Genomic DNA, 15,375 nt, shown 5'->3' with positions numbered 1-15,375 from the left:
ATTAATTCCTCCTAAAAAATTCAATTAAAAACAAATGCCCCTTCATGACAAAGCTTCTGTGAAATATTTTGCTGAAAACCTGGTTGCATCGCATTGCGATGTTCCTTGTTGTATAATTATACTCATGACATATAAATAAAAACATTTTAGGAAATTTTGGCATTAGTTTGCAAAAAATTGATTGATATTTTACTTTTACAGAATTGAGGCACTCTTATGAAAAGTTCACTGTTTTTAAGACACTTTTGATAATTTTGTTTGAATATGTTAAATAAAGTGTTTAATTCCCATTATAAGTGTTCCGGAATTATGCTACAGTTATGATATGTTATTGTTATATATATTTATACAGGTCAGAAAGTATACTGGGTGGCATCTGATCTCAATTCTATACCTGCAGGCAGTGTAGTGATCAATCCACAGACAGGTAAACTTTTTTGCGCCCCTGCGTGCATGACATTTGATCAGATTTCATTTTCAGGGGATCTATTATAAACTCGAAACTATACAAAGGTGAAATAATCAGTTTAAAACCATGCACACTTGAAAACAGCCTTCATCTTTTATGTTTTTGTTGGAAAACTATTCTGTGCTGTTTCAAACAAAGTATTTCAGTAATATTACCCAGAAAAAGTGCATTATATCACTGTTTAGCCTTTTTCAAAACAGTGCCCCGGGAGCTATTTAAAGCATGCAGTGATGTTCGTTTCTAAAAATAGAAGATTGGGAAACCAATCGCCGACTTTACTAATTTACATATAGAGAGTAGACAGGTAGAATAGAGGTACCCAGGGGTTTCCTTAATGTTTATGTATTTTATTGATGACAAATTTCATTTATACCTCAATTATTTTGATTCGACAATTACATGAAACGAGTTATCTTAGAATAGCACATTTCACTTTTAGAAAACCTGAAGTTTGCTTTGAAGTATTGGGAGTAAACAGAATAAATGGTTGTGTTTGAATTTATTACCAATTTTTGAATTCAGGAAATTATCAATTTTTGTAAAACCATGGTCTTGCATTTTATTGGGGGATTAATATTAATGAATACTAAAATGTAAAAATTGCATGTTAATCATTTCCTAAAAGCAGGAGTTTAGTAGGCAAATATGAGCAATGTCAAGAGCAGTTCTGTGAATATTTACATGTATATAACTTACAGCATTCAGATTTTATCTAATTTAAATTTGTCTAATAATAAACTTGACAAAAGGTTTCTTTTTGGTTTCTGTGAAAGATTACATGGGATTTCTATGCCAAACAGAGAATGCTATGTTGAGAATAATGGGAAGGTTTCATTTGCTTATTTAAAACAATTATTTGCAGGTATGCCTTTTGTGAACCCCGATGGTTCAGCATACAAGTACATGCCAGGACAGCCCCTCCCCCAGCCTGTACAACACTACCCCCAGGGTGCCCAGCCACAGGTGTATCAGGTACAACAACAACAACAAGACTGGACAACTCAAATCAGTCAGGTATAAATATTGGATTCACAAACTTTGTCAGTTGTAATAGATTACTTTTCAATTCATATATAATGTTGAGTCAGAATATTATTGAATAACATTAAGGCATGTAAAGCTTCAAAAAGCTTCATAAAGAGCTTGAATTGTCCTTTTGTACCATATAAACACAGATAATTGTAAGTTAATAACAATGTTTATAATTGTGGAGTGAATATTCTTGATTTGAGCATTGAGTTATGTAGTAATGTCTTTGTGGATCAAATGAATCATGTAATGTATTTGTGGATCATATGAATCATGTAATGTATTTGTGGATCAAATGAATCATGTAATATCTTTGTGGATCAAAGGAATCATGTAATGTATTTGTGGATCAAATGAATCATGTAATGTCTTTGTGGATCAAATGACTCATGTAATGTATTTGTGGATCAAATGAATCATGTTATATCTTTGTGGATCAAATTAATCATGTAATGTCTTTGTGGATCAGATGAATCATGTAATGTATTTGTGGACCAAATGAATCATGTAATATCTTTGTGGATCAAATTAATCATGTAATATCTTTGTCGATCAAATGAATCATGTAATGTATTTGTGGATCAAATTAATCATGTAATATCTTTGTGGATCAAATTAATCATGTAATGTCTTTGTGGATCAGATGAATCATGTAATGTATTTGTGGACCAAATGAATCATGTAATATCTTTGTGGATCAAATGAATTATGTTATATCTTTGTGGATCAAATGTCATGTAATGTTGGATCAAATTCATGTGGATCAAATGAATCAGATCAAAGGAATCATGTAATGTCTTTGTGGATCAAATAACTCATGTAATGTCTTTGTGGATCAAATAAATCATGTAATGTCTTTGTGGATCAAATAAATCATGTAATAAAGTCTTTGTGGATCATATTAATCATGTAATATCTTTGTGGATCATCTTAGTCATGTAATATCTTTGTGGATCATATTAATCATGTAATATCTTAGTGGATCAAATGAATCATGTAATATCTTTGTGGATCATCTTAGTCATGTAATATCTTTGTGGATCATATAATGAATCATATAATATCTTTGTGGATCAAATGAATCATGTAATGTCTTTGTGGATCAAATAAATCATGTAATGTAATTTGTGGATCAAATAACTCATGTAATGTCTTTGTGGATCAAATAAATCATGTAATGTCTTTGTGGATCAAATAAATCATGTAATGTCTTTGTGGATCAAATGAATCATGTAATGTCTTTGTGGATCAAATGAATCATGTAATATCTTTGTGGATCAAATGAATCATGTAATGTCTTTGTGGATCAAATTAATCATGTAATATCTTTGTGGATCAAATGAATCATGTAATATCTTTGTGGATCAAATGAATCATGTAATGTCTTTGTGGATCAAATGAATCATGTAATATCTTTGTGGATCAAATGAATCATGTAATATCTTTGTGGATCAGATGAATCATGTAATATCTTTGTGGATCAGATGAATCATGTAATATCTTTGTGGATCAAATGAATCATATAATATCTTTGTGGATCAAATGAATCATGTAAAGTCTTTGTGGATCAAATGAATCATGTAATGTATTTGTGGATCAAATGAATCATGTAATGTCTGTGTGGATCAAATGAATCATGTAATATCTTTGATTGTGTATAATAGGAGTCTCAGTCGTCACAAGACGTATGTCAACAGCTGTCGGTTATGCGTCTCACACCGCAGTCATCTGTCGACAGCACTGGAGCAGGTGGGGATAATAGTGCATCTGCTGCCTCACAACAACAACAACAACAACAGCAGCCTCAGATGATAATTAATCAAAATGTACAGCCTGGACAACAGGTGTTTACTCCACAACAGATGTCTGGTGGTCAATCACAGGTACAGTGTATTCTTTATAATACAACATGATTGTAACATTTGTTTTCATTTGATAAATCTTGACATTTATGTGATCTATATACATGACTTCTGTATATTTATGAAGCAGTTTTTATTTTTCTTAAATAAAGAGGTTGTGATGTATGAAAGAGTATTAAGAATATTTCAGACAGGTTATGTAACTGGGTATATATGGTTGATTGCATTATAGCCTTCACTTAATAGTGTAGGTTATATAAGCTTACATTCATTTTTTTGGCCATATAACCTGTCTAAAATCTTTATAACTAATGATATTCATGTTTATTTATAAGTCACTGCAGGTTAATCATGAATAAATCCCAAATGACTGGGAGAATCAGACTGTTGATGTTGTATTTATATAGTTCATTTTCATGGTTGTAGGAAACTAATAAGTGTTCAGTGTTCAGTCATTGATTATACTCAATTATAAAGGTGTGTCTAAATTGTAAACTAATATATATATAATGGTATTATAAATCTTTATCCAGCTCTGTAGGTGGAAAATTACCATATAAAGTTGTGTGATTGTGATTATAACCCAGACAAAAAAAAAGAAAAGAAAAATTTAGTTGAAATACTCCACCAACAACCATTTAACTGTCTGTAAATTATTCTGTTTATTAAAATCTGTTCAAACTTGTATATTGAATCTGTAAACATTGATATTTAATCAGGAAGCTTTATATTACATGAAGAGGAAATTATGGCGTCATACACTTAAAATCTGTATCAGCAATAACATAATCCCGCAAGTTCACATTTTTCATGAGATTTTCCGAGACCATGTTCTGCCATCTTGAAATTGCAAAGAAAAAAAACAAAAAACAAAAACAGACAATATAGTATTTGCAAACAGGCTTAAATTGGATCTTTATTTAATTCATTCTGCAAAATTATTAGTTTTTCTAAAATTAGTTTGAATACTTATGGCCCAATGTACGTGTTTTTTACATTAAAAAAATCTTTTGTATTTTCTGCTGACGTGTTTGATACAAGAAAATTTACCAGTATGATCATCAGTGCCTTCTGATCTTGGTCTGCACTGGTGGTATGGGTTGAATCATTTGCCACCCAGCACGCTAAAGGTTCATGTCATATAATCAAACCCTAGTTTAGAATTTTAGTTTCCTGGTACATCTATTACATTACAAAATCAAAACTATATGGTGCACACATTATCATTTTGTCCAAAAACAATTTCTGTTAAATTCAACTTTAAAGTACATATGTTCATGTTAATTCTTAAAAGCTCAGTGTAGGTGTTAACCATTAACTGGTAATTTCTTAACTGATACTTTTGTAATTTGATCCATTCTTTATGGTTTACAAATTTATTTCCAGTGGAAATAAAAAAGAAATTTTGTTTTCTTTTAGAAAATGAATGCTGCTTTTCTATTTATTAGTTTATTTTATAGTAAACTTTAGTTTAAACATCTCAGTTTTCTTAAAAGTTATCTGAAGGTAATTCAAGGACTTATTTTATTTTAGTTAAGATGTTCATAATCAAACGGCCTCAGTGGTTAAAGTTAAATGAAATGTAATACATTGTACATCTTACCTCAAATGTGTGTGTGGTATCTAGGAATGTAAAACAATATTTTTGAACTTCAGTTAGAAATATGTCTTGGAAATGGCCTCATTTTCATGGAAATCACTAAGCTGGTTTTAATCAGCGCAATTTTGAATTTGAGAAGTTTTATCATATTTAATGCAGTTGTATTTTCCTTTTATATTTTTTTTACAGGGTATGTTTTATCCTGCAACAGCTGGTCAACATCCTGTTAGATATATGTGTTCATATGGTATGCCCAGTTCTGGGGTTCAAAGTCAGCAAGGGTTCACGCCCATGCAGGGCATGCAGGTAGAAGGAAATAATCAGGGGCAACAGTACCCTGCCCACCAATATTGTCAACAGTATATACAGGGTTTCCAAGGTAATCAAATGTATCCAATGACCTCTCAAGGTCAGACTATAGGTCAAGGTCAAAGTGATGTGAATTTTCAGTGTGGATATAGTGTAACAAGCCCCGTAGAGGGTCAGACTGGTCAAGGATCTAATGGATATAATTACCCAGTGCCATTTAGCCAGCAGCAACAGACTGTAGTTGCGCCTAATCAGTCTCCAATGTACTATACAGTACAAAATCAACAATCAACTCAAGCGCCTGTTCAGCAGGGCTATGTTTATAGTGGACAGCAAGGGACGACATATCAAACAAACACTCCTCCTAGTCAAAACTCCACTGTGACTCCAAATGTGCAATTGAACACTGTAGGTGCACAGCCTGTGAATTTGAACAATATGAATATGGCGAGTGCTGTGAATATAGCCTCGCAGCAGACCCAAGGGATTGTTCAGGGGTCGGCTGTTGTAGGTGGCGGAGTTCAGGCACAGAACACACAGTATATGTCATCGTTTCAAACATCTCACCCGAACATGCATCATTCTCAACACTATCACCACCCGCAGTCATTCACTTCCCCGATACGCCCGGTCGCACCTCAAGTGCTGCCCATACAAGGGGTGCCTGTAGGTAATACAGCGCCCGCTCAGACGTTCCAGAGTGTGTACAGACCCAATATGCAAATGCCTATGCAGATACACCACCAGCAACCGCATGTACAACAACAACAGACAACAATGGTGGGGTCAGCAGTGAGCAAACCAGTACAAACTCCTACGCAACATGTAACAGTTAGTGCTAAAGGCTTGTCATTTGAATCAAGCCCCGGGGTGGGGAAGGTGGAGAATGGGGGTGGTGAAAGTTGTGAAAGTCTCCCAGTGGAAGTACAGATGGCTAATACTGTCTACAGGCCTCATGCACCAAGTCAAGGTAATTCTATTTTGCTCTGTATAATTATATAAAAACTAGATTTTAACGGTGAAATATTTCATTTCAATGAAGATTTATATCAGTATAGCTATACTGTATGTATTTTTATACGATGAAAAGAATTTCTATGTCAAAGTTATGCTTCTGGCCATCAATCTTTATGCTGGCAGTTTTGCTTCTGCTCTGTATCTTTTGAACCAAATAGAAGGAAATCAAAACTATTTACAAAAATGTAAAGATATGCAGAACACAGGTTTAGCCTTCCTCTTATCAATATGTTATCAGCCTCACTTGAGGTCAGTTAGGATAAATATACTGATATATGAAAACACATTTAAATCTTCAGCTGTACGTAAACAATGCTCAGAGCTTTGATATTTGGTATGTAACACTGCATAGTGGACCTCTACAAAAGTTACATTACTATTATTTTTGGTTACTTTAATAAAACTAGCATTTTTGCATATATTTTCCTGCCTTTATGCTGTGATCCTTTTTTCCAATTTAGTAAATGGACAAATTTTAGTATTCAATAACACTAAATAGAATCATAAATCAAATGGATTTTGGTTAGTTTTAGTTGGTAGCTACATTAAAAAATTAAACCTTCATGAATTCAGGTATGTTTAAAATTCGAAAGTTTATTGTATAATCAGGCCACCAGCCCATACACATGTAACATAATACTTACAATATTACAGTCTAGTCAGGCAATAACAGGATATATATTTTGTAACCCCCCCCCCCCCCCAGTAAAGAACTAAAACCAATACATAATTCATGATACAAAGTCAATTTAGTTTAATATTTTAGTCTTAAGTGTGAATATATATTCTTTCTTTTGTAGCAATATACATTTCAATATGTATTATTTCCTTGATTCCCATTTTCTGTATACAATGGACATACTTTTAAATAATTTTATTTCTTAATTTTGTTAAATGTGATGGACATATTTGCAGGAGAGATTCGGCTACAGTATCAGCCCCATAGACCTCAGGTACAAACTGTGCAATTCCCTCACCAGCAACAACCACAGGCAAATAGAAGGTAACTATGCTACACCATACTTTTTTTACACTCTTCTATCTTTTCTATCTCTTTCCTATATATTTATAGCTTGTAAAGTGTCACAATGTTAAACAGATACAGTCCAATAATTTCTAGATTAAGCTTTTAAAAGATGGGGCAAATTGCTAGAATTTATGAACCAGTCAATTCTTAGTAGTTACTTGATACTTTATAAGAAAGAAATTTATATGTGTTTAATGGTTGAAACCTTCTTCAGTGTAAAATAAGCACAGGTGTGGTAAAATTTCAGATAATTTTTTATTACTTTATTTTTGTTCTTTGTGTCAGTTGTTTTTTTTTCTGAAAAGAAATTTGAAGAATTTAAATTTTTAATCATTCATATGATTCTTTATGATTAGAAGATAGCCATTTTAAGATACAAACATTTTAATATAGTGGACAAGGAAAGGTCATGAGGGGGAACCCCCCCCCCCCCACACACACACACACACACATATGTCTATTAGCCCTTTGTCAAAAAGTAGCAAAGTAATTTTACAAAGATGATTTTTAAATGTAAAAAATACACAAATATTGGACTGTATTTGATTTGTGATTATGTTAAGCATATTGTAAGATGTGCTGTGCTGAGTTTGTCTATCACATAAGAGACAGGTGATTGTGAAAAATAAATACATTGTACACTGTCTGAAATAAATATATACCACACTGCCACTCTGAAAATTGCACCAAGATACAATCTCAATATTTTAGGGCATATTTCCAGGAAATTTTTAAGATCTCATATAGGATTTTGTAAAATTAAAATTTGGTCATTGCCTTAAAAGCAGTCTGCTTTTAGTGAAATACAGAAAAAAAGTGGAACATTTTATGCATATGAGAGTTGGGGTGGGTAAGGTGTAGATGTTGGGGGGGGGGGGGGACTTTTTTTTAAACAGTTTTTATGTCAGTATTAAAAGAATTAATATTAAATTAGCCATCAAGCATGTTTATGTACATTAAGGATCTTCATTGGAATAAGTTTTGTAAACTTTTGGGTATAAGGAATCCTTTGAGAAGTCTAAAAGATAAAAACTACGAACTTTGAGTTTGGCCATGAGAGATAATAAGTGTGCCACATCTTAGACTCCCCTTGTACAGACTTTAGTAATATTCACCCTTTATACCCTCCTAGATCTTTAATAGATTTGTCTGTCTTTTAATCCAGACAAAACCATTCATGATTTTAGAGAATTTTCAAAATAAGTGACAGTAAAGAGCAAACATGGCAGACCATGATCAGATGGCATGGATGTGTGAGTTGATCTTAGGCTGCACTGGTCACATGCTGCCACCAGGCTAAGGGTTAATATGATATTATCAAGTTGATCTTTACTAGTACAAGTAAAATGCATGATGTTAGGTAATGAAAGTGAAAGTAAGTACAGGGTAACATAGCCTCCTGTAAAAAAGTTATCTAGCGACCTTGTAAATGTATTATATGGTGTGGTATTATGTTTTATGACAGTGTATTATGTATTTGTGTTTCCAATTGTGACAGCTTTTGCTTTAAATTTACACATTTTATGAACAACTTTGATATTCCCCTTTACAAATCAATCTATATTTTATGATTTGAGCACACAAGTCTTGTTTCCCTGGATACGATTTGTCTTTAATGTGAAACGTATTGTTTTATTTCGAAACTTCTCCAAAGAGTGGTACTGTTGGGTATTGTTATATAACCTGGTCATTTGATCAGGTCTCAAATAATTGTGTTTTGTTTTTGCAATTTACATTGTACTAAATATGTTGCCTTTGTGACAAGGTGGTTTATGTACTCTGACCTTGGAAAACTCCCCTCTTATCATGAAAAGTTTTGATTTCCTATAGTTTTACTGTATGTGGGTTCAAATGAAGATTTATTAGTTAAAGGTGGTACTTTGTGTTCAAGGAATTGCAACGAGAGGTATTCAGTAGGTTGTTTTTCAATAAAATTGGGAAAATGTGATATTACCTTTATAGTGAGAAAATGACTGGAATCCAGACAAATGAAATAAGATTTGTCAAATCTCTTACTTACCATAGTATGGCTGCATTTTGTAGCCAATGAATATTGAATTATAAATCAAGATTACCATATTTAGTTTAGATAGGAGAACAAAAATAGTTCTTGGCATACATTAGTGAGAATATCCAATAATGCCCAAAACAATATATTGTTTAGTTTCTATTTTTGCACAATATAGACTTGATATAGAAAATCTTTTTCGGCTGTATCTCCAAAATTACCTGATCTATTTGGTTACAATGATTTACTATTGCCAACAGAATCTGGCTTAGTTGATTTTTATGATGCATTAAAGGGTTAAACATCACTTTAGTACGCAAAACCTTTTCCAGACAAAAATCTTTGTTTCGATTAATATTGGATTGAATATTTACTTTGGCTTTGTTTTGAGTACTTTGGCTTTAGTGAAATTGACATTGTGTCAGGTTTATTTTGAAATAGACCTGTCATGAAATTAATTGTGTAGATATTTGAACAGTTTTCCTGCAAACTTGAAATTGTGAGATTAAATTTAAATGAAAGAACTACTGAACAATTTCTTGCCTCTTTATGCCATGTTTAACATGAAGTGAGTGAAAAGTAAAGAATAGAATACAAATATTTGCTAAAAGGCTTGCAAAAAATGATTTTACGTTTTTCTATTAAATGCTATATGTTGGTAAATACCTTTACAGATGGTAATAAGAGCCTTATAAACTGATATAAAAACAAGTGAACAGAAATTTTCCATGGATATAAAGTTGGTGAATGTAGATAGTATGGAGTACCCCATCTTGTTAGCTCAATAGGTAGAGCATTGGAATGTAAATCCGGCAATAAGGGTTCCATTACCACATGGTGTAGATCACTTTTGTTGTGATTGATCATGAAATCCTTTCTATGGTCATTTGCATATCTCGACTCTGACATGTACAGAAGTTATCAGTTCCTTGCAAAAGTGATGGCAACTAGTTCTTGTTGACAGCTTGCCCAGAAACGTTGCGATGGCTGAACTGTAGATTCTTATAAATATTCTTTTCTGTCCAGTCATTTTGCTTCAAATCATTGTTGGAAAAGAATTGTCAAAAATTTTCTGTTCATGCTTATCAAAACTCCTGTTACACAGACAAAGTCAGTGGACATGAATGATGTGGATGGTTATTTTGTTGTTGCAAGTTTGGGATTGAATTAAAAAGATGTTTGATGATGATGTTTATCTCTTCTTACTGATTTTTAAGTTCTTGTTGAATGAGTTCTTAAAAACAGTATGTGTGTTTTGGGCTCCTACTTTGCTTGATTACTCATTAATTTTTTCGGAAATTTGTTTTATTTGAAGCTTGGGCAACATTTTTTAACACAATCTCTTTCACACAACACTTTATTCTTTTCCCTCAGTATGTTATATGTCAAACTTTTTATGTTTTGATTATGTGCAATGTTTATTTTTTCATATACAGTCAAACTGAATAGAACATGAATTTTACGGAAATGAAAATAAAAGCAAATCCTGGGTCCACTTGCTGTAAAAATTATTGTGGAAAATGCAATGTCACATTATTGCAAGCAACTATGACCCTTAAGATTACACATCTGTGTCTTTCTCTAAATATTTAACATATGCATTTGTTATAGCATGTTACAAAATTATTGATTACACAAATGCAACTTTCCCCAAATATTGCTCATTTGCATTTGTCAACATAGATTGCATATACATTGTATGTGTAACTGTCCCCAAAGATGAACTTCACCAAAAAAGAACACATATGCATGCATCATAAAAAGTGCAAACCTGAAAAACATTTGTTAAAAGTTGCGATTTGTTAATGGTATTGGTTCAGTTTGGCTGTATAGTATGCTTATATAGTGTTTCTCTCACATTTTTTTCTGTTTATTTTTTTTCCCCAGTAGTCCCACGGCACCAAAACCTCAGCGAACTAAAAAACTCCGCAGTAGAGATAGTCAACAATCCCAGCAGTCAGATACAGGTACTCTACACACAATATTTCATACTTTAACACTGTAGAAATAGACAAAACCAAACCAAGTATATATACAAGACAGGTAGTTGGTTTTTTGGTAATTTGCAATTGTAATAGATAGGTCCAGAATTTTACAATATTAACCTCCCTTGCCAAAAGTGGCAATCATTTTTGGGGTCAATATCCTATTTAAAATAATTGACAAAATATGAAAAATCTATATATACAGCTGATTTACGTTAATTGTCAAATTATTTTAAACATATGCAGCAAAATAATAATACAGCACCAATTTGTCAAAGATTTTTATGAGTTTTCATGAAGATGATAGAATTATGTGAGATTTTTATCCTATTTTAAGCCTACGAAATATTTGAAATAACCCCCCAAAATGGTGACAAGGGGAGGTAATAATTGCTATGTGAAAGGCATCTCCATATGATAAAAAAACTTACGAGGTCATTTTCAATGTCATTGAAAATTTTGAATTTTGAAAATATTTAAACAAATTAAACAATGAGTCATGTCCCTATTGCCAGACTGGCCTTTAGCCGTTAAGTTTAAATGTTTTGATCTGTAAAAAACGGTTTAATTATGTGCTTATTTTTCAATGCAATTTTCAATCTTAAAATAAGAAATTCAAATTTTGTACATTGATCTATAGTTACTGAAATACTCTAAATTAAAATTTGATTTGTTTGATGTCGAAATATGTAATACAATCTGGTAGTAAAGAAATGTATAAAAAAAAGCTTCATGAAAAAAATCAGAAAATAGAATGATATTGTCTTATTTGTGCGAATTGCAATAACATTTCATTGAAAAATATTTTCTTTTGTCACCATATTAGAATTATTTATAAAGCAAAGTAGTTATATATGATTTAGGAAATATTTTCAATATTTATGAAATACTTAAAATATTATGTTGCAATGATAATGGTTTTATATTGAAAAAAAATAAATCTCCATAAGAATATGTAAATTGTGTTTGCTTCAGTAAAAAAAATATCAACCAAGCTAAACTATTCCTGAAATTTCCAGTCGCCAAAAACAAAACTAAACTAAGTTATGACATTGAAGGTCTGTTTAAACCAGCATGCCTCCAGATTCATGCTAATTTTTATGGAATTTTTTTAATTGAATTAAAAGAGTACAATATTGTCAACTGAACAACAAAAGTAATTTAGGCATTGCAAACGTTACTTAAAATCCACGAAAAATACCAAAGATAGCTGAGAATATGCCTAAATAGTCATTACTGTGTTAGTCACACGGTATAGATATGGTGATAAATACTGCAAAATCAGTCATTGAGTCGCGCCATGACAAAACCAACATAATGGGTTTGCCACCAGCATGGATGCAGACCAGTCTGCGCATCCGACCAGTCTGATCAGGATCCATGCTGTTCGCTTGCAAACCCTATAACAAGTAGAGAAACTGATAGCGAACAGCATGGATCCTGATCAGACTGCGCGGATGGGCAGGCTGGTCTGGATCCATGCTGGTCGCAAACCCATTATGTTGGTTTTGTCGTGGCGCGGCTCAATTGTACATTACATGAAAATCATTTCTTGCATTGTAAATATTTTTACTTATCTTAAAATCTTAGTACATTATCTTAGTACATTTTTCTAAAGGTTGATTTTCTTGAAATGTTTTATCTCATCTGGAGGCACGCGCGCAGCTTTAAAAGCATACTAGAAGATAGTTTATTGTCTTAATTGATCTAAATTATGTCTAACTGACAAATGTACACAGCTGCATTGTTAAGGAGACAAAGGCTTGTGGTTGTTGCAGAGAGGTGTTGCTCTGGCAAAGTTAAATTTATAATGAGATCTTACTGTGTTAAGAATTGATACTGTAAATAAGTTACTGGTTGTACGGTGGGCTGTTCTATAGGGGTCACACTGTATATTATTTCTAAATATGTTTCATTTTTTTGGCAAACACTATATAGAGAGACCAACACAAACAGTAACAAAGTTTATAGTTAAGGAAATAGGTGGTGCTGGAATTTTTCTAAGCAATGGGGATTCTTAGCAGATTTTGTTTTGGTTGAGGTCATATATCTTACAGAGACAATGCAAATTTGTAATTATACAAAGAAACAAATACATTGAAGCATGAGTTTCTATCAAGTGATGACTTTTTATTTGGGGATTCTATTTCATTGTTTAGTTATAGTAAATGAACGAATTTTCAATTGAAGCAATTTCTTGTTATTTCAGGCAGTGGCAATGGGATGGTTATCAGCAACGTTTTGGAGGTATGTGACCTGCCGAACCTTTTAGCGCGGGCAGATTACGAGAAGATACTACACGATCTTATAGTGGCTGGTGCCGACATCCAGTTCTCTACTGCCGACTCGGTGTTACACCTTAGTGACATTCATTGTAACAATCAGACCATATCATCACCGAATACACGCGTGTATGCTGTGTTTGCAGATAGTTATTACGCGTCGCAAGCCCTAGATACACATTCTAATAGTAATAGTAATTACAAATTAAGACCCATAGACAATATATCAGATTCTCATGTCTAAAACTTAAAACACAAGAAAAACTGGAGCTGTGTTGAAAAATGAGAAAAAGACGTGTTGACTTGTTTAACAAATTGTGTTGTTATTTTTATAAAAAAAATCATAGTTTTATTGCCTTTTTTTATTTGTCTGAGATAATAAGGTTATGTTTCCTGAAGTGTTGGATTAATAATTATGATTCCTATTCTACTGCCAAACTCAACTCGGATTGGTGTCTGTAACAGGAAGAGACACTGTCCAACAGCTTAAAACAATATTGATTGCTCATTTACTTTTATGTTTCCGTTGTTTTTTTGTTTTTTTTCCCGATATATACATTTAGGTTACATCGTTATATATGTGAAATTCTTTACTAAAGTGATAACAGGGTTGTCTAGCAGTATGGTACATGTACAGGGCATTCAAAATGTTTCGTAAAATCTCTTGTTATGTTATTATTTTATAATTGTCATGCCAAAAATATCTTAATATTAGAAGAAATTTTTGGTTTATGCAATCCTTATTCTTTACCTTGACACTTACTTTACAGTCTTTTAGTTTGCTATTCTAAAAAACGTTTAATTTTTTTTTCTTCTCTCTACTGGTAGAAATAGAACAGATTGTTAGTAACAACAACAAAAATGATTGTCTCACATGGACTCTACTGCACAGTTACTACTGCAGCTCTTCTTTTATGTGCTGACATTCAACATGTTTTGTACAATTTTGTCATGTTAACTAAAAAACAACATAATTACGACTTACTACATGATGCAAAGATGGTCGTCTTCTCTCGTGAGAGCTTCCTGTTAAAATATTTTGCCTTTGTTTTTTAAATGTTTAACCCTTGTAAAAGTTGTCACAAAACTTGTGTTGTGAAATAAATATCTCATTTTTTCACATTTTATTTCTGTCATTTTTCACATTATAAATTAAATGATGGGTGAATGAGTGAATGTTTCCAAATTGAACTCAATAAATGTACATTGAATTGTTGCATTTGATGGTACCCAAACTATTTTTAATTTGAAACCAAAAAATAAACATTTTTAGGCAAATTATTTAGTTTCTGTAAAATAATGTATAATATCGGAATATGTCTTTGCCTTTAATTAGATTAAACTCTTTTACAGTATTTTATTAAGCTTTACTTTTAAATGTTAATACAGTGAAAAGTGGTCCCAGTGAATAATCCAAATATAAAGTAATTCATGACAGTTGTTGTATTATTTTGTACCCCTGCTTAAATTAATTGTTTTCTATGTTCTTGTCTATCTGTCTGCAAACAGCTTTAACACTGGCCATAATGTTGTCATTATTTTAAGCTAGATTCTGATGTAAACTCTTTATAATTGGACATTACATAACTCTCAAGGTGAACTTTTTATGTCGATTTCTTGAACTTTGACCTTTACTCTTGAATGACCTTGTCCATCAAGATCATAGTGTAACAATTCAAGAAAATCTCAGCAGAACTTTGTTATTTATTGACAGTTTTGGGATGGTTGTAGAAAGTTTTTTGTGTATAATGATTCGTGTTTTATGAAGCAGAACACAATGTATGTTA

General features: G+C 32.2%; 1 protein-coding gene across 7 annotated transcripts in view; it reads left to right on the top strand.

Annotated features, from left to right (window-relative positions):
- Positions 1-15,023, top strand: part of LOC132741486 (cAMP-regulated phosphoprotein 21-like) — an 83,557-nt gene extending 68,534 nt beyond the window's left edge. For 6 of the 7 annotated variants that reach the window (XM_060729655.1, XM_060729656.1, XM_060729659.1 and 3 more), the window contains 7 exons: positions 353-427; positions 1,332-1,483; positions 3,163-3,381; positions 5,150-6,239; positions 7,202-7,289; positions 11,209-11,288; positions 13,516-15,023. In XM_060729655.1, the coding sequence (XP_060585638.1) occupies positions 353-427; positions 1,332-1,483; positions 3,163-3,381; positions 5,150-6,239; positions 7,202-7,289; positions 11,209-11,288; positions 13,516-13,832 (2,021 nt within the window). In that variant the 3' untranslated portion in view covers positions 13,833-15,023. The remainder of the gene's footprint in view (positions 1-352; positions 428-1,331; positions 1,484-3,162; positions 3,382-5,149; positions 6,240-7,201; positions 7,290-11,208; positions 11,289-13,515) is intronic. The other variant, XM_060729660.1, reaches the window with a different exon arrangement.
- The last annotated feature ends 352 nt before the right edge of the window (positions 15,024-15,375 follow it).

Source organism: Ruditapes philippinarum, unplaced genomic scaffold (assembly GCF_026571515.1).
Source record: "Ruditapes philippinarum isolate M1 unplaced genomic scaffold, ASM2657151v2 ctg45_1_1_1_1, whole genome shotgun sequence".
In the NCBI taxonomy this organism is placed as follows: domain Eukaryota; kingdom Metazoa; phylum Mollusca; class Bivalvia; order Venerida; family Veneridae; genus Ruditapes; species Ruditapes philippinarum.
Note: the sequence above shows the minus strand (reverse complement) of the source record. Positions and strands in the feature narration are given on the sequence as shown.